The sequence below is a fragment of the Citrus clementina genome, unplaced genomic scaffold, assembly GCF_000493195.1.
Source record: "Citrus clementina cultivar Clemenules unplaced genomic scaffold, Citrus_clementina_v1.0 scaffold_8, whole genome shotgun sequence".
NCBI lineage: Eukaryota > Viridiplantae > Streptophyta > Magnoliopsida > Sapindales > Rutaceae > Citrus > Citrus x clementina.
The window spans coordinates 23458814-23477456 of NW_006262022.1; the positions used below are offsets into that span (position 1 = coordinate 23458814).

General features: G+C 36.5%; 2 protein-coding genes across 2 annotated transcripts; one reads left to right on the forward strand and one right to left on the reverse strand.

Annotated features, from left to right (window-relative positions):
• Window positions 1–667: 667 nt before the first annotated feature.
• Window positions 668–2974, forward strand: LOC18035230 (pentatricopeptide repeat-containing protein At4g11690). The gene is made up of 2 exons (XM_024178746.1): window positions 668–2561; window positions 2697–2974. Exon 1 carries the CDS (start codon window positions 697–699, stop codon window positions 2455–2457), a length of 1761 nt encoding a protein of 586 aa, XP_024034514.1. The 5' UTR covers window positions 668–696; the 3' UTR covers window positions 2458–2561; window positions 2697–2974.
• A 2175-nt stretch (window positions 2975–5149) lies between these two features.
• On the reverse strand, window positions 5150–7302 carry LOC18034642 (methyl-CpG-binding domain-containing protein 5). The gene is made up of 3 exons (XM_006424771.2): window positions 6865–7302; window positions 5612–5728; window positions 5150–5514 (listed from the first exon to the last, which is right to left on the reverse strand). The coding sequence occupies exons 1-3, from the start codon at window positions 7249–7251 to the stop codon at window positions 5272–5274; spliced, it is 747 nt and encodes a 248-aa protein (XP_006424834.1). The 5' UTR covers window positions 7252–7302; the 3' UTR covers window positions 5150–5271.
• Between the last annotated feature and the right edge of the window lie 11341 nt (window positions 7303–18643).

Consider the following 18643-nt stretch of genomic DNA (forward strand, 5'->3'; position numbering starts at 1 on the left):
TGTAAGTATAATATTATTCCTAGTTAAATTTCAATCACTTACTTTTATATCGAAAAGGCATGATATTAATTATTTGAGAGAAAATTGTTACACTTGACTTCCAACCAAAATTTGAAAGATGTTGGATTTAAAATGATAGAACCGTCCACTCAAAACAGAAATAGGTTAAGATGTTAATATATTTTCTCTGTCGTATATATATATACTTGTCGAACTTTTGTTTAAAGAGCCTCGGTATATTCATGAGATGAACAACTCTAGACTTTCTCTTAGTTTGGGAACTCACAATCAAGGTCCAATCAAGGTCCAAGACTACTTCTATTATGTTAACGGTTGAAACTCGTTAAAGCCTTGATGAATAATAATTAATAATAAACTCCCATCATCATAAAAAAAAAAAAAAAAAAAAAAACTCCAGTCATCTACCTTAAGATTAAGGAGAGAAGAGTTCGACAACTCAACTAATGCACCATTAGCGAAGTTTGAACCTTACTTCACACTACACTAAATTTTTTTAGAGTTGATTTTTTGATACAATGAGCTCTTGCAAATCTGAACCATTAATTACAAATTTAATTAGTTTGCTAAGTAAATAGAGCACCAGTTCTATATGGGGGACTCACGCAATGGCTTCGAACTACTTACGCATCAAACGAAGAGGTGCACGGTAGGTAATAAAAAGGTATAAATGCCTACATGCAAACCACGAGTAGCAAGCAATCAACAGTCAGAATGGCACAGAGGAAGCAAGGTGAAGGTCAAGCTCTCACTCTTAATCTAATATCAAGAATGGCGAAACTCCCACCACTCAAAGCCTTCTCACTCTTCAACTGGGCGAGTCGGCAAGGCCTCCAGCACACCCCACAGTCGATCTCAATTATCCTCCGCCTCCTACTCTCAAAAATGAGCTCCCATTCCCACGCCGCTGCACAAACCCTCATTTTAAAAATAATCTCCGGCCGCATTACCTCTTCATCATTCACTCCCCGTTCTCTCCTCTGCCACTTAACACAATTGTTCCCATCAAGCTCAAACCCAGTAACAAAATCCCGTCTTTATGAATCTATCATCGATGCCCACTTAAAATCTCGGTTATCAGACCAAGCCCTGTTTTATTTCCATCAAATGCTTGATTCGGGTGTTAGACCCAGATCAAACACTTTTAACAGTTTGTTAATCTTTGTTATTAAATCTTGCTCTTTCCACAAGGGTTGGTTGTTTTTTAGTGAGAAAAGGTCTAAAGTTGAATTGGATGTTTATAGTTTTGGGATTCTGATTAAGGGTTGCTGTGAGGCTGGTGATTTGAACAAAGCTTTTGAGGTTTTGAATCAATTGGAGGAGATGGGGTTCTCTCCTAATGTTGTTATATACACTAGTTTGATTGATGGGTGTTGTAAAAATGGTGATATTGAGAGAGCTAAAATGTTGTTTCGTAAAATTGGGGAGCTGGGTTTGGTCGCTAATCAACACACCTACACGGTTTTGATTTGTGGGTTATTCAAAAATGGGCTTAAAAAAGATGGTTTTGAATTTTATGAAAAAATGCAGCTCAATGGGGTGTCACCTAGCTTGTATACGTACAATTGTTTGATTCATGAGTACTGTAATGAGGGGAAAGTAAATGAAGGGTTTAAATTGTTCGATGAAATGCGTCATAGAGAAGTGGCTTGCAATGTTGTTACGTATAATACTTTGATTTGTGGGTTGTGTAAAGAGATGAGGGTCCAGGAGGCTGAGAGATTATTGGATCAAATGAAAATGGCTGGTATTAGTCCAAATGTGATCACATACAACAAGCTAATTGATGGGTTCTGTGATGCTGGAGAAACGGACAAGGCTTTCAGATTATTCAATCAACTAAAGTCGAATGGTCAGTCTCCATCGGTAGTGACTTACAATGTTCTAATTAGAGCTTTTTCGAAGGCAGGAAATTCGAAAATGGCTTCTGATTTAGTTAGGGAGATGGAGGAGAGAGGCATAACTCCTTCTGAAGTGACCTATACAATACTAATTGATTCATTTGTTCGATCTGATGACATGGAGAAAGCATTTGAGATGTATTCTTTGATGCAGAAGTCTGGTTTCAGCCCTGATGTGTACACTTATGGTGTTTTAATTCATGGATTGTGTATGAAAGGCAATATGAAAGAAGCTTCAAAGCTGTTTAATTCAATGTGGGAGACAAAATTGGAGCCAAATGATGTCCTGTATAATATGATGATTTTTGGGTACTGCAAAGAGGGTAACTCCTATAGGGCGCTAAGATTGCTTGGAGAAATGAATGAGAAAGGACTAGTTCCAAATATAGCTAGCTATAGCTCCACCATTGGTGTCCTTTGCCAGGATGGGAAATGGCCGGAGGCTGAGGTTTTATTGAATCAGATGTTGAAGTTGGGTTTAAAACCATCGGTTTCTTTACATAATATTCTCTATAGAGCCAAAAATAATATAGAATAGAAGATTTCAAGACTCATTGTCTCTCTAAGGCGGTATATATTCATTGCTGAAATCGACGGAGTAAAGCCACTAATGTCAATGCTGAAGCTCGTTTTTGGAAAATGGTAAAAGTCAATCACATTTTCTATCTCTGATTTATACACTTCAAGTATTACAGTATGCATTTTGAAATATGCCATACATTTTGTCATTGTCATTAGAACTTACAATTTGTTACTTTTTCCCACTTTGATATTCAGAACAGTTCAAGAAACTACCAAAGCTCGTCAAATGCACTTTAAATATATGGCTTTCAGAAATGGTTTTGTATAGGTGTTAGCCGGTATCTTCCTCGGAGATTTCTATGTCTGCAAGTAGTACTTGAGCTAAATTAGATTCTTCAAAGGAGGGACACGCCGCAAGTGGAGCGCACAAACTGATGACTAGAAGATGGAACCTCTTGTCTATTGCGGATAAGTAAAGAGATCACGAGTGGCGATACCATCTATTGACTTACTGCTTGGAAAATCTACCGCCAACTTAGTGCTACGTTTAGGTTTCTTTATAACAATTTTTAACCTGGATTACTCTTGGCATTTAAATGACCAACCCTTAAGTCTTAAACAAAGAGTACAGCACTTGAAGCCAATTAAGAGATTCGTCCCTAGAAGCAGTGAAGCATGCACCTACAAATTTGCAATAGAATCTGAAACCTATTTTAAAAAAAATGCAGTGAGAAAAGTTTTTTAAAAAAAAGTTTTTTCTTCCCCACTATTTAAATAAACAGTGGGGAAGAAATGTCTTTTTTTCAAAAAAAAAAAAAACAAAGAACAATGCAGTGAGAGAAGATGTTGCAGCTAACGCAGCCCAAAGTGTTTAGATTTCGTAACAAGTCCATCTTTTTGGTTGGTGCAAATTACACAAAGAATAAAGTCACCAACGCCTATATCAAACTTTAAGCACCTTATTTATTTATACTTTTAAAATTTGAATCTACCTAGCGTGTCCAAAAGGACAGAAAGGCTAGTTTCTGTACATTACAAATAATTTATACAAATTTTTATTGGGGCTTAATAAACTCTCAACGTCAAACGTTCAACACATGTACATAATAAGAAGAGGCTCATTTCCCCTCTTGTGCTTCTTGTCACGAGCCGCTCAAATTTGTCACTAAAGGAGATTAAATTGACCCGTATGAGTTCGTTCGGTAAAATTCCACCCAAAGACCGGATGCATTAAGAAGCAAGATATGCTCAATAGTGGGCCGTCTCATACAATTAACGAACTATGGTGCCCTTAGTAAGCAAACAGCTCAAATCACAAACCGAAGGGAGCAAGCCCAAGCTGACTATAAAATTCTTTACATCTCACTAGCACTTGTAATTATCTAGAGAAATCCACACTTGTGCATAGTTAATAGATTTTGGGGCAAGTTGTGCATGTTATGTAGAACTCTCTAGATTTAGGCAAGCCACTCTATAATACGGCATGAAACTTGTCATTTGGCTCAACACCACACCACACACAACACATCACACACCATGCAACTCAAGCATCCTCGTAAAGCTCTCTTATATTCTCTTTTGCGAATAATAAAATTCACTTTGACCATATTGCTCTCCTCTCTAATTTTCTCACAAGCATCCTTATTTAACTAGCTTGAGAAATTTGATAAGCTTACAATTTTTATGCTAAAAATTATTTAAGTGCTGCACAGATTACCGTGCAACATACTTATCATGTGACATTTTACTGTCTTTTATGTAGAGTTTCAATAAATTCCTAACCAACCTGGTTAATATTAAAATGACTCCTTGAGCAACATCCCTTATTATTTTCTGAGCAACTAAACGTACCATACAATTTATCACTCGTTGATGGTATTAATGCTGGACAATAATTAGATATAAATCATTGTTGAGAGTATTGAAGTTAGACATTAATCAAGTAGTGTCATGTAATAATATCATTTAAAATTATGAGTAGCATTGCTCACTAGATTATCTTGTCTCTATATTATAATTGGTCTCCTGTATACTTGTAACTCAATGTCCAAGTAATGACAACACTAAAAAATATTTTTTTTAAAAAAGAACTCCATTGGCAAATGCTAAGTTACTTCGTAACTTAAAATTAGTCCCCAACTCTTAAAATTGGCTAACTAGTTTTGAGTTAAGTGTAAATTGCATACAATATAACTACGGGGTATTCATCACATCTAGAACACCGAGCATTGCTATCTGAACACAAGCAAGAAAATATGAAGACAAAACATACATACTGTTCATACTACAGTAATATTATAGCATACAAAACGACAGCAATGTTCATGCTACAATACTGTTGTTTCTATCTTCATGCTGCCTTGCTACAGTTCAAAAAACATTTTCCAACATATACACTGAAGCCTAGCTGCAAAGTGCTTTTTCCACAAATAAGTCAATTAATGCCTACACCAAATCCATGTCAAAATACTATTAGCTCCATATTCAAAGGGAACCCAAAAAGAAAAAAAAAAAATCTCTTTGAGTTCTGCTGGAGCCTGGAGGTGAAGTTACTTTGACGGGGAGTACATTTCTATCTTACATATGAATAGAAAACAATACATGAACAAATGCAAGACAGTGATGATAACCCATTAACCAGCAATCATTTTAACTTGTGGCACAAAAATTGCTAATTGGCTGCTTGGTTGAGCAAATGCGAGGGTATAAACCCAAAACCAATCTATTAAGCAATAGGGCTTAAAAATTGGAGAATAATTCTGCAAAAACTGCTTATCGGTCTAAGAGATCATTCCCTGAATAGCAAATGAGAAGTGCAGTGAAAATGCATTCAACAGATTTTACTACCATTATTGCTCGTTGTTAGGTCTGTGAATGCAGCAGCCCAATCTTGCCTAACAGATTCAGGCACCTCCACTTTTCCAATGAAAGGAGTCCATGAACCCTCGGAAGGGTCTGTCAATACCCATTCAACATTCTCAGGTGAATTAAAATAATCAAAGTTCAAAGCAGAAGTCTTGGCTTTTATGTTAGGCTTCTTCTGCTTAGTGCTGCCAGCGGCACTCCCAGAAGACTGCAAAGAATTGTAGTGCAAGGACAATGGGTGAGTGAGACAGAAGAAGGGATAGATCTTGGACATACATAGCCAAAAAAAATCACATTTGACTCACATCCATATCAGCATTAGAGTTCTCTTTCCTCCTTTTTCGCTTAGTTCCAGTTTCCAAAAAGTAAAGCACCTCTTTCTTTGACCGGAATCGACGGCCTGAGGCCACATGGAAATAGTACTGTGCAAGACAAACATATATTAAGCTGTGCTTGAAATTGCACTATCAAAATGTATTGTCATATTTTCACATCTTTATGTGACAAACATTATCATTCTCTCTTTATTAAGTAAACACAACATGCATTCATGAGATCCAAACAAGTAATGAAGTAACAAGTAACAACATATCCTATGCAGGTGACAAAATTATTCATTCATCAACATGTCAGAAAGAAACTGATATCAGTTCTTTCTGTATAAAGACAATGACATAATCATCTTCAATAGGACCCAAACTTGAGACAAATGCTTTGTACCTTGTACCAGTATCATAAACATTGATTATGTGCCAAAAAGTCAATGTGAACCATAAGCATCCAAGCACAACCAATTCAATCAATGAAAAAAATTGCGTCTAAGGTAACAACTGTAATTCAAAATGGAACAGAAATCTAATCCTTAATAGAAATAATGTATCCAAAAAAACACAACAGTTTTCCAATGACAATTTTAATTATTATGAAAAATTAAATAGACGAAGTTGCAGATTGACCTTATGCAGAAATTTAGTAGCAAGAATGAGAACTTTCTATCGCAAAAGTACTGAAAAGTCCTCTGTTTTTAACCTTAATGAACAGGAAACTAATTCTACATCAAAGCCTCTGAGGTAGCTAAAGCCAGCATTAAAATAAAGGGCAAGGGACTAAACACAGGAAATTAGCCACAAAATCGGCCAGGACCGGCTAAGTATTCACTTGAGGAACTTCACAAATATGGCAGCTAGAGAATAGATACCTACAAATCCTCATTCACGAATCAATAAAAGTACAGAAACATCAAAAACTGACCAAACATAAGATCAGCATTATAGTTCATTAGTTCTTAATAACCTCCATCATTTTTATGTTTTATTTTTGGCTCGGCTATTTGAAAAATTGGTTTTTATGGTTAGTTTAGAATCTAAAGCCATAACCCACACTTTAGCTCAAAAAAATAGCTTAAAAAGTTTCGATTCCTTACTAAAAAATTTCAGTCGTCGGGTCTTAAAAATACAAGCTTTATCACAATCTAAACACGGTTAAACTTTTTTTTTTCTTTAAAAATAAATGAATATACAGAGGATTAAAGAGGTTTCGAGATTAGAAGGTAAGCAACCTTATCCACCGTTCCAGCTGTTGCACCAGAAGTCCTAACCCTATCTTCAATTTCCCAACCGGGCGGCAACCACGCCTCCGTCGCCGTCAGCCGACGCGTCGACGCGGTTTCCGGAGTCAGTGCGGACTCCGTGCCGTTCGTCGTGGCCAGATTTTCCGATTTGTGCTCTCTGATGGTCCCTCGTTTCTTTGAAGTTTGATCATTTGTGGTGGTGGTGTTGCTGCCGGAGGTGGCGGGGGGAGCGGCGTCAATGAAGAATCCGGAGTCAAGTAGCGGGTCGGGTGGCACATTCACAGTTGAGAATAAGTTAACGGATTCTTTTGGTTCGGGTTTGTGTAAATTCGGATTCGGGTCATGGGATGCTTGAGCTCGCGCAGAGGTTGACATAGGGTCAGACCGAATTGGGAGCTTTTGAATTTCGATTCGTATGACTTTGAAATGCCGTGCCTTTTATTGTGGGGAAATATAATATGAATTATTAAGATAATTCATTTGACCTGGAAAGATCATAGCCGTTGGATTCGGCGAAAATCTACGTGTACGATATAACTCGATGTAGTATACTGACACTTGTACTTTTTTCGAACCCAGAAAAACATAATAATACAATGAGGAAGTTTTCTGTAGAAGACTAGAAGACACATATTAAGGTGATTTAATTTGAAATGGAAAATGTTAATTGGACAGTAGGAAAATAGAAATGATGGAAATATAAATAGTACTATTATTTTATATGTTATAGTGCTACTTTTTTTTTTAAGTCACATGACTCAAATTACAACTTAAATTATATGAGATTATTATTACTGAGATTTTTAAACTCTCCAATATTCGAGAGACACCATTTTTATTTCTTCTTTAATATTCGAGGGACGGTTACACTACTCTCATTTCAAAAAAGAAAAAATTATCTTTACTTAATTATTGTCTTTAATTGAGAAGGAATTTAAGCCCCCACAATACTTTAGTGACTCGACCACTCGACTAAAGGTCGAATGGTTATTATAGTGTTATTATTTAATAAACAATACCTATATTTTTATCTTCTTGTAGTAATAGTAGTGCTCATATATTTTCTTTTACCTGGAAGTTATCATTAGAGGACGGGTCCAATTAAGACTGCTCTAAGGTAGAACACACATTTATAACCGCACAATCAAAGTTATAACATATTTTTTAGTATTTATCATTGTGCGTGTGTGGCTGTGATTCCTGCTTCAAGATAGCCATTGCCTAAGATGACATGTACATTTGAGTTCTTAATTAACCAAAGAGACTTGAAATATGAGCAATGTTATACTTCTCAATTAATATCTCAGATATTATAACCCAACAAATTGGTGTTATTCACTTATTAAATAGTAGATTTCATCATTTTAAAAATTATTTATTAGTCCATTTCACCTACCAATAAGTGAATGCTACCTCGTTCCTCATTCATTATTTTAGCAATGGGTGAATGTCACTTGTTGAAATAATAGTTGAATTTAGATTTAGGTGAAAGCTTTATGAAAGAAAGAGTCAATAACAATTCTAGCAATATTAGGGCATCAGTTTGAACCCCCACAAACGTAATGTGGGGGTATTTCCTTCCTTAATTATAATGTATAATTGAGTGAATGTAGTTTTCTCCCTTACCTAAGTGTGAGTGGAGTAGACATCCCTCGAATATCAGTGAATGTTAAAAATCTAGGCATAACTCCATAAACATTTATGTAAGTTGGTCTCAATAATAGTCTGATTAATAAATATCAATTATAATCTCATGTAATATGAGTTGTAGTTTGAATAATAATCTTATTTAATTAAAAAAAGACTAATCAAACTCAAAAATATATTAAAAATTTTGATAATGTGCACAACCTCTACGTACGTATCATTATCTTCTTACGATAAGAAATAAGATAATTAAATTGATATCATTGAACATATAATGTGATAAAAAAGTTCAAACAGGGATGCTGTTAGATATATTTTATAATTGAGTAATGATATAGCCACAAACTCTTGTACAAGCTTATCTTATACAAATTAACGTGGCATGATAAAATTGGTTAAATTAAATATCTCTTAACTCACATGATTTATTTTCATTATTTTATATTTTCATTCAACCAATGAATTGATGTCACATCAGTTTATACAAAATAAATTTATATAAGAATTTATGACTGTATCGTCACTCTTTATAATTTCTTTTTATAGAAAAACAATCTATATTATAACTTAATTCATGTATATCTAGTAAATTTGATTAATCTGAAAAATGATGTGTGGTCGATTCTGGGCGGTTAGACTCTTTGATTGCTCTTTACATAGGAAGTGACAAGTGGCATCAGATAGTTTACTAGTATGAAACTAGCACCTGTAAAATTTTATTAAAAAACAGTACTTGAAGTTTTTTTTTTTTTTGAAATAAGAATGAGTCTGAATTTAGTTGAAGTCTAAATAGGTATATGAATGTACATGTTTAAATGACAAGTTTTTTTTTTTAATATGTAAATATAAGATCTGAAATATGATATTTTGACATATTTAACCTTATAAATATTAATAGTACTAATATTTATTTGTTGAGCACATATATAACAAGTCATAAATAAATTATTGGACATTAATATATATGATACTTATAATGTTATTTTTAATATTTTACAAAATATTTTTTCCTCGTTAATTATGTTAGCCAACCAAGAATTATTTAATCATTTGAATTAAAAATTAATGTATTAAATAATATTCAAAATCTATTAGAAAGGTTATAATTATAAATACAAAGAGATTGACCTATTATAAAAAAAACACTTACCGAAAGTCTATTATTTTTAAAATTATCATTCATAATTAAAAAATAATAGTTAAATACGCATAGAACAAAGAAAATGGATATATAAAAATAATGAAAGGATAATTTATATAATAGTAAATAAATATATTTAATAGGGTAATTGATGAAAAAGAATATTAAAATTTTATTCAATATCTTGCCATTTAGATAGAATAGCTGTAAAATATGATAACAAATGAAAGAGAATATATTATTACCGATGATGCCATTATTGACTCTAAGACTCAATGGATTAATTATCAATCTTCCGTGTTACCCAGAGAGAAGAAATTAATCAATAATGATAGCATCTCGCTAACTACTTTCAATGAATCCTCGTATATATTATATTCTTAGATCAAACTCATCACGCACTATAATAACGATTCGTATCCAACTATAACTATATACTTATGTTTGTTCTCATGATTTAAAATTACTACCAAAGAATTTATTTTTTCTTTTTTCAAATACAATTAAAATAATATTATTTTGAAGCATATTATTGATATTATTATTGTTATTTTATAAATTATATCTGTCTATCAACAAATATCCTATAAAAGCTCAAGAATATCTGCTCTCAAATATGCATGAGTTCCGGTAATATGCGGAACTCTGAGGCCCCCGCTCAGCAGATATTGTATCATAATTGTACCATGTATGTGAAAAAAATGGTGATCTGAGATTATTTGCGCTTTGCTCCCTGGTATGTGATGATATTGAATGGGAACCGAAGCTGGTGGCCTTAAGGAGGGCTATGGGACTTGAGCCACCTTCGCCTCCACAGGCCCAACCACCAGGGCCACTAGTACCAGCAGCAGTACTGAACCCTAATAAATTACGAGTAGGAGAGCTCATCATCAGCTGATGGCAACCACACCAATAGTTCTGTAGACATTTCATCATCAGTAGAAAGCAAGGATCATCCTCAACAAGTGGTGTAATAGCGAAAGCTGCCGTGGCCAGATGGCCGCCTCCAATGAGCTCAACCGGTGCCAATGATCCTGATGAAGTGGTAAAGAAACAAAAGCTAACAGGCAGCAGGCGGGCCAGGCCAAGGAGGTCGGTTTGCTGAGCAAAAGTTTAGGGCTGCACCAAACAAGGTGATGATCAGAAACAAAAGCGGGGCCGCGCAGGGAAGGCCAAGGAGATGAGCTGGCTGATTATGGTCAACCCTCATGCATGAAGAATACTTGGAATATCAGAAAGAAGATTCGTCAGCATGGTGCAAGTGCAGGCCGCGTTGACAAGGTAATAACAAATAATTAGGAACTGAACTGTGCGCCGCGCCCTTAAATCGAATCACAATTAATTTCTTAATAATTAACATTTAGATCAAATGAACTTGAACATGTGTGTGTGTGTGTGTGTAGGGTTTTGTGTGCCAGTCTTTTTTATTTCTGCTTGTGCTGTTATGATTAATTTACGGTGTCGTAATATTTATTGCTTATATCAATTGCCTACTCACCCTTCTGAGTAGATCTATATGCGCCCCACAGTGTGTACGAGTGTGTGTGTATATATATATATATATCTGGATGAATTTGCTACAAGTATACAAGAACTTCTTTATTTGAATTAATTCTGCTGAGAAAAATAACATTAATTATTAGAATAATTTTGAGCTATGATGTCAATCTGCCATAGAGCTGCACTGAAGTGTTCTTGAACTCCAATAAATTAAAAGGTCATCTGTAATGGCCCATGTCCAGCTACTTTGTAACTGATGCTTTTAGCGGAGTATATGTATTGTTCTCTTACTTCAACAGATGATAGACTTGGGATAATATATTGGTAAGATCAAGACATGGTGATTGGCGTGTGAGTCATCAAGACTATTATTTTTGTCACTTAGAAAATGAGTAATTATTTTTAGCTTTTCATGGACTTTATGAGTTATCAGTCTTAGTGCCGTAAGTATGCATAAAAATGCTCACTTTTACGTTCATCGATTAATCCTCCTCCGTTTCTTGTGTAAGTCCCATGCAAATTAAAACTAATCATGGTTCATGGTCATGGTGTAGTGATTAACTAACATATTAGCCAATTATATGCACTTGTAATCGATGCAGTACTATGAAAGTCCAGATGGCTGCAAATTTAGGTCCCGAAAAGAAGTGGAAGTTTATCTAAGCAAAGGAAAAGCTAAAGTTTGCTAAGTGCGTGCGTAAAAACTTTAAATGGATGAATTTGTGGCATCATGCCAACTTAATTTCATATTAATTTAGTGTCAGCTTTTGTAACTCCTGGTGATTAATTATCACACTACTGCTGCTTCCAAATTAAAAGTAATCAACTCCTGCTGGGTATTGTTTCTCATTGTCTCATTTTCTCTCTAAGAGGGGTTATCACTAACATATATCTATATATATCCCTTTCTACGTTTTAATGTTGACGGTGGTTTTTGCAAACTCGAAAGTGGCTGCAAAGGTTGCCTAATAAGAGAACGGAAGAAGAATTCGTTTGCAGTTTCTGAACTTTTGCTTCAAATTTAAGATTCTCATGTGGACTTTTACAAGTTGGGTAGCTTTTTATATTTAATAAATTTGAATTAAGTTGATAAATCATATGTAGATAGTTATTAAGTTCAAGAACTAAATGTAGGTAAAGTAGTGAATCCCAATTAGTTTAAATTAATTGTAAATTAGTAGGCCCCCTTATCTTACCACACAAATGATAACGTGGTACACCACGTTAGACGAGTAAAAATTTATTTAATCCATTTATTTTAAGATGAATGTTCATTTAGTTTATGTGTTTTTAAAAATATTTCGAAACATCAAACATGCATGTTGTTAAACTATTGACACTTCTACGGTTATTTTTTATTTATTTTTTACTTACTTTTATAATATTACATTTTTATAATAATGTTTCTTTTACAATATCAAATCCTTAGAGACCTAGTACTTTATATAGCTATTTGTTTCGCTTCATTTTCCTTTTCATTTTGTTCCCTTTGACTGTCTTTAGAACTCATATAGTGTTAGCAATAAATGATTACAAATCGCACCTATAATGCATGAATTGGAGATGTTCTTGTTTTGGTTTGTGAATTTTTTTGACATTAATTAGTTGGTAAATGCTAAGTTACATGTAACTATAATTTACACCACTTACACAAATTATGCGAGCCCCACTATTATATTATTGTTCCTGTTAAGTGATGTAAGTTACAACTAAATGTAACTTAACAAACTCCTAATTAGTTTTGTATATGTTTGGGCCATATGCAGTACTGCTAAAGTCCCCAAGGAAACAACTTTAGATCGAAGAGCTGATAGTTTTAAGAGTATTAATGGGGTATATATGCGGGCATCGGAGATGGCTAAATAGAGTAAATTATGTGTGATTAGTACTCTAATCCGTCTTTATTAAACTTTAGTACATGTACATAGATTTTATGACTAAGCATTTTTATTTTTTTGGGGAATTTTTGTGAGTATGCCTTTTTTTTTTTTGATAAACAAAGGGCTCTAAAAGAGAAGAGCTAGAGGGGCACAAAACGGGGTGTGCCACCCTATACATATCCGAATACAAAATAGATCTCAAACCTGAAGGTACAGAGTGAAAAAAATGCACTCCAAGAGGCAAACTCAAAGCATGCGTAGAAAGAAAATCAGTCGCCGAATTTGCTTCGCGGTAGATGTGATCAATTTGAATCCTCCAATCCCTCCTTATGAGTTCCTTAATCATCTCGATTATATTCGAAAATTCGGTGACATTAGCATTGTTCTCCTTGATAAGCTGTACCACACTACAGTTGTCTGTTCCAACTTGGATACGTCTATATCTAAGGTCCCATGACATTCTTAACCCATGCAAGACACCCCAAAGTTCAGCCTTTATAACCGACAAACTCCAAGATTTGCCCTGAAACCATGAATAAAATTACCATGGCAGTTCCGCAACAGGCCACCTGCACTCGCCTCTCCATTTCCTTTCCTTGCACCATCCGTATTCAAGCATAAGAAAGGCCATGGTGGAGGATCCCAACGAATCCATTTCTGAATCCTTGCATTTCTTCGATAGCCTACGCTGGATAAGGTAGAACAAATACTCTCAGTCCTTGCCTTAATATCCCGGATGATCAAGTCACCATTCCAGCTCTTATTGTTGAACATCACCTGATTCCTCCAATACCAAATTCTCCAAGCGGCAATACCAAACATAACCGGCCAAAATAAGATCCCCATATCACAGGCTCTTCTATTAAGATTTGTTATGATCCATTGTCGAAGAGGATAACTAAAGAAATCATGTTGTCTATGCGCGGGAACAAGTTTCCTCCAAATACCTCTCGAATAAACACAATCTCGGATTGCATGCAAAGAACTCTCAACATCTGCATGGCATCTCCCACATAAAGGATCAATATCCAAATGCCTTCTAGCAAGCTCATATCCCATTTTCAATCGATAATGGCAGAATAACCATAGAAAAAATCTTATGCTTTGAGGCCCCTTTCATTGCCACAAATGCCGCCAGTCTTGATAGTCTTCAGCGGGGTCGAAATTCGTAAGCACTCGATAAGCGGAATGGACTGTAAAAATGCCAGTATTTGATGCACCCCAATACACCCTATCATCGCCTCGTATTGCCGACGGAGGAGCCATTGAAGCAATCCTTAAAACAACATGGTTATTTAAGCAAAAGCTGAATTTGTTCCACAACCAATTCCCATTTTGATCCACACAATCTGCCACCAACATATTTCACATGCTATTAGGAATTGAAGTCACCGTATAGTTGGTTAAGGGATCACCATTCGTAGCCCAAATATCATCCCAAAACTTCACCCGTTGGCCATTTCCAATACTCCATCGCAAACCCCTCTGGAAGTCTTTCCAAATCTTACCTATAGAACGCCATAAATAGGAGCCATTTTTAGATGGAACATCAGTAATAGGCATATCACAAGGTGCAACATATTTAGAGATTAAAACTTGGGAGCACAACTTGCTAGGATTTATGAATAAATCCCAAGCAACTTTCATTAATGGTGCTTTGTTCATAAGATCCATGTCCTTAAACCCGAGCCCTCTATTACTCTTAGGCCTACAAATGTTGTCCCAGCTAACCAGACTTAACTTGCGTTGGGAACCAGCCCCACTCCAAATGAATCTTCTACATAGTTGATCAATTTTAATTCTAACACTAGACAGGAGATACGTGGTCTGCATAGCGTAAATCGGGATTGCCTGAAGCACCGATTGAGCAAGAGTAACTCTCCCTGCCAGAGACAAATGCTTTGCTGCCCATCTTGAAAGCCGCTGATCAATTTTGTCAATAATACTCTAATACATTTTCTTAGAAACCCGATCATGTAGAAGAGGCATGCCAAGATATCTTCCCAAATTATTTGTAACCGAGAAGCCTAAAGCCTTGCCAATTCCACTAGCTAAAGTGACCGGGACATTTTTGGAGAAGAAAACTTGGGTCTTTTGATTACTAACTTTAACGCCCGAGCTCCTACAGAAATTCTCCACACGTCATTTAATACATCAACTTGGCCGTAACTTGCTTCCAAAAAGAGAAGCAGATCATCCACAAAAAATAAATGGCTTAGAGGAGTGCCAATTCTAGTCAGTCGAATGGGCTTCCATCTACCTTGATTAATCGCCTGAATAATCCCATGGCTTAATCTTTAAATACAAAGTACAAAAATATAAGGCGAAAGGGGGTCTCCTTGTCGAATTCCTCTCCCTGGCCAAAAATCTTCAGTCATTTCTCCGTTCCACAAAACATTCATTTGGGCTGTGGACAAACACCCCATTATGAGCTGAATAAATTGCTCCGGGAGCCCAACTTCTTGTAAAGTTTCCTGAACAAAACGCCAACTCAACCGGTCATAAGCCTTTTCCAAATCCACTTTAACCGCTATCATTCTTTTACCCCCCCACCTTTTTCTTCATTGTATGGATTACCTCTTGAGCGATGACAATATTCTCTGTAATATGCCGATCCGGTACAAAACTGGTTTGTTGGGGTCCAATGAGATCTGGAAGAAAAGCATATAGCCGATTTGCAATAATTTTTGTCACCGTCTTGTACGGAACCGTGCAAAGGCTGATCGGTCGAAACATCTTGAGGCTTGTTGGATGATCAACTTTAGGGATAAACACCAGCAAGGTTCTGTTGATCTCTGCAGGGATATGATTAGAAGTAAAAATATTTTTAATAAAAGAACTCAACGACATACCAACTGTATTCCATTGCGCTTGGTAAAAACCGGCATGAAAGCCATCTACTCCGGGAGCTTTGAAAGGACCCATACTGAAAATAGTCCGTCTGATTTCCTCATCTGTTACCAGAGACATCAAGCTTAAAAAAAAATCATCCGACATCACAGGGAAATACCCCCTGACATTATAAATGTTATGCACCCCTTGTTCAGGAGTGTATAGATCCGAAAAAAATCTAACTGCAAGTTGCTTAATGATCTCGACGTCGTGTATCCACTGGCCATCATCATTTTGAATCACAGTAATCCGATTCTGATGACGACTAGTTAGAGTTTTTTTATGAAAATAGGCAGTGTTGCGGTCCCCATACAAAGTCCAATCTCTCCTAGATTTCTGAAGCCACAATAATTCTTCCTGAGTGAGGACCTCTTCGAGGTCCTTCTGAAGTTTAACTTCAAGTCTAGTAAGGTTATGATTAGGCTTCGTTTCCAAAATTCGTTGGATCCCACCTATTCTAGCCAACAATTTCCGCTTCCGATAAATAATATTTCCAAAAATGTCTTTGTTCCACCGCCTAATTTGTTAAGTAAAATCAACCACAGCCTCAAGAAAATTCGCTCCCTTATTCCAGCTCCCATTCACAAAAATCTCAAACCTCTCATTAGTGAGTCATGCAACCAAAAATCGAAACGGCCTCAGGCCCCCATGCCTGGAATCCATGTTATGGAACTTGACTAGAATAGGCCGATGATCTGAATCAATTTTTGGAAGATGCATGACACTACTATTTGCATGTTTTATTAGCCATCCATCATTGCAGACCGCTCTGTCCAGTCGTTTAGAAAGGTTTCCCCTAGACCAAGTGAAACGAGGGCCTGAAAAATTTAGATCAAGCATCCTGCAAGAATGAAACCAATGATTAAATAAATGACAAATGCCACTTGTTCGGTTAGAGCCACCTTTCTTCTCATGTGCGTATAATATAGCATTGAAATCCCTGCCCACCAACCACGGATTCGACATTTGAGAAGCAATGCTTGCAAGGTGATACCATAATTCACGCCGGACTGTTGGAATAGGGCTAGCATACACGGCAGTAACCCAACTCTCCAATCCATTGCTAGAAACAATTTTGAAGTGGACAAATTGCCTATGGTTTAAGGCTACCTCTACTGTGATAAAATCCTTCCATAAAATCCAAATGCCTCCAGAAAAACCCACCGTCTCTATCCTGTGGGATCTCCCAAAGCCACAGCCCCGAATGAAATTGTCAGCTTTTTTACCACTAATTCTTGGTTCAAAAATCACCACCATAGACGGATTATAGCATTGAATAATTGTAGCAAAAGAAAGTTGAAAGTCTGAGGCTCCCGCCCCTTGAACGTTCCAAAACATAACTGAAATCGACATAACCATAAATAAAAACCAAAAAGGTAGAGCTTTCTTACTGGCTGGATCCATGGATCATATCCTCCGTATTCATCTGCGTATCCTCCACAAAGGAATCCTCACCAGCTGTTGTCTTTGCATCATCCTCATCCTTCACATAATTCGGATCAGCCTCAATTTCAAGATCCGTATCACCACCATGTAAATCTGGAGGGTCTCCCAAAAAAGGTAAAGAACGACCCTTAATCTCCCGGCTCATTTGTATTGTGTCACCATCCAGCTCATGTGTATCTATAAGTTTATTATTTGGGTTATGGAAGCTAATTGTCGTATGCATGAGAGGGTCAAGGGTTGTAGGTGCATGATGAGGAATCATCATGGGGCTGGGTTGGGTATCGAGTGGCATGGCTACGTTGTAGCCACGTTAGGATTCGCCACATGGTTTTGTGTATTGGTTTTGGGATGCATGGCTATCTTACTGTTTCTGGTGTCTTTGGCTGCAATAGGAGGCTTTCCCTTGTCTATAAACTTTGATGGAAATCTTGTGGAGTGTCTATGTTTGAATTCAGATGCATGAGGTTGCAAGACATAATTTTTACGTGGCTGTTTTGGGTCTGCATGGCTGGTCTCTTTTCCCTGAGTGTCAGTAGCCACATGTTCATGTTCATTGTCCCCTGGATCTTGCGATGCAAGCACAGCAAAACGAGAGTTACTTGGCTGCCCATTCGGCTGCTCCTCGACGGTGCCATGTGAAAAATTCTTGCTAGCATAATTTCCTGTTTTGCCTTTGCGCGATACAACCATCCAAGGGCCAAACTTGTTTCCTCCCGTTTCAGCTGCTCTAATATTCTTCTCGTTGGCTACCACTGGTGCGTTATTTGCCACTGACTTAACTATACCAGTCCCCATCATATTCTTCTCCCCACAATCCTCCGTAAAATGTCCATATTTTCCACAAGAGAAACATATCATGGGCAGCCCCTCATACTCCACCAGTTGGATTTGCCCATTTACCTTAATTTGCGAGACTAACGGTTTCACAAGTGAAATCCTTACTGCTAGCCTTGCAAATTTCCCTCTCTTCTGTATTATAGTCAATCTTAATAACGTCTCCAATTTTATTGCCAAGTCTTCGCATGCTGCGTTTGTCATAGTATTGGATTGCCATGCCGGGCAATCGCACCCACACCACAGTCGATGTGAGTTCATTAGAGAAGCAATCAAAATTCGGCGTCCAAGGTTGAACAAAAAGGTTTCTACCCATAACAGTCCATGGTCCTTCAGTTAGGGCACGTTCTGCATCAACTGCAGTTTGAAACTTGACTAAAAAATAATTATTTTCTAGATCAATGATGGAAAAACCAGCTACCATCGA

Coding starts and splice junctions, on each gene's coding strand:
- LOC18035230 (XM_024178746.1), top strand. CDS start 697: ATGCAAACCACGAGTAGCAAGCAATCAACAGTCAGAATGGCACAGAGG.
- LOC18034642 (XM_006424771.2), bottom strand. CDS start 7,251: ATGTCAACCTCTGCGCGAGCTCAAGCATCCCATGACCCGAATCCGAAT. Junction 5,729..6,864: donor CAGCTGGAACGGTGGATAAG/GTTGCTTACCTT, acceptor TGTCTTGCACAG/TACTATTTCCATGTGGCCTC. Junction 5,515..5,611: donor ACTCTAATGCTGATATGGAT/GTGAGTCAAATG, acceptor AATTCTTTGCAG/TCTTCTGGGAGTGCCGCTGG.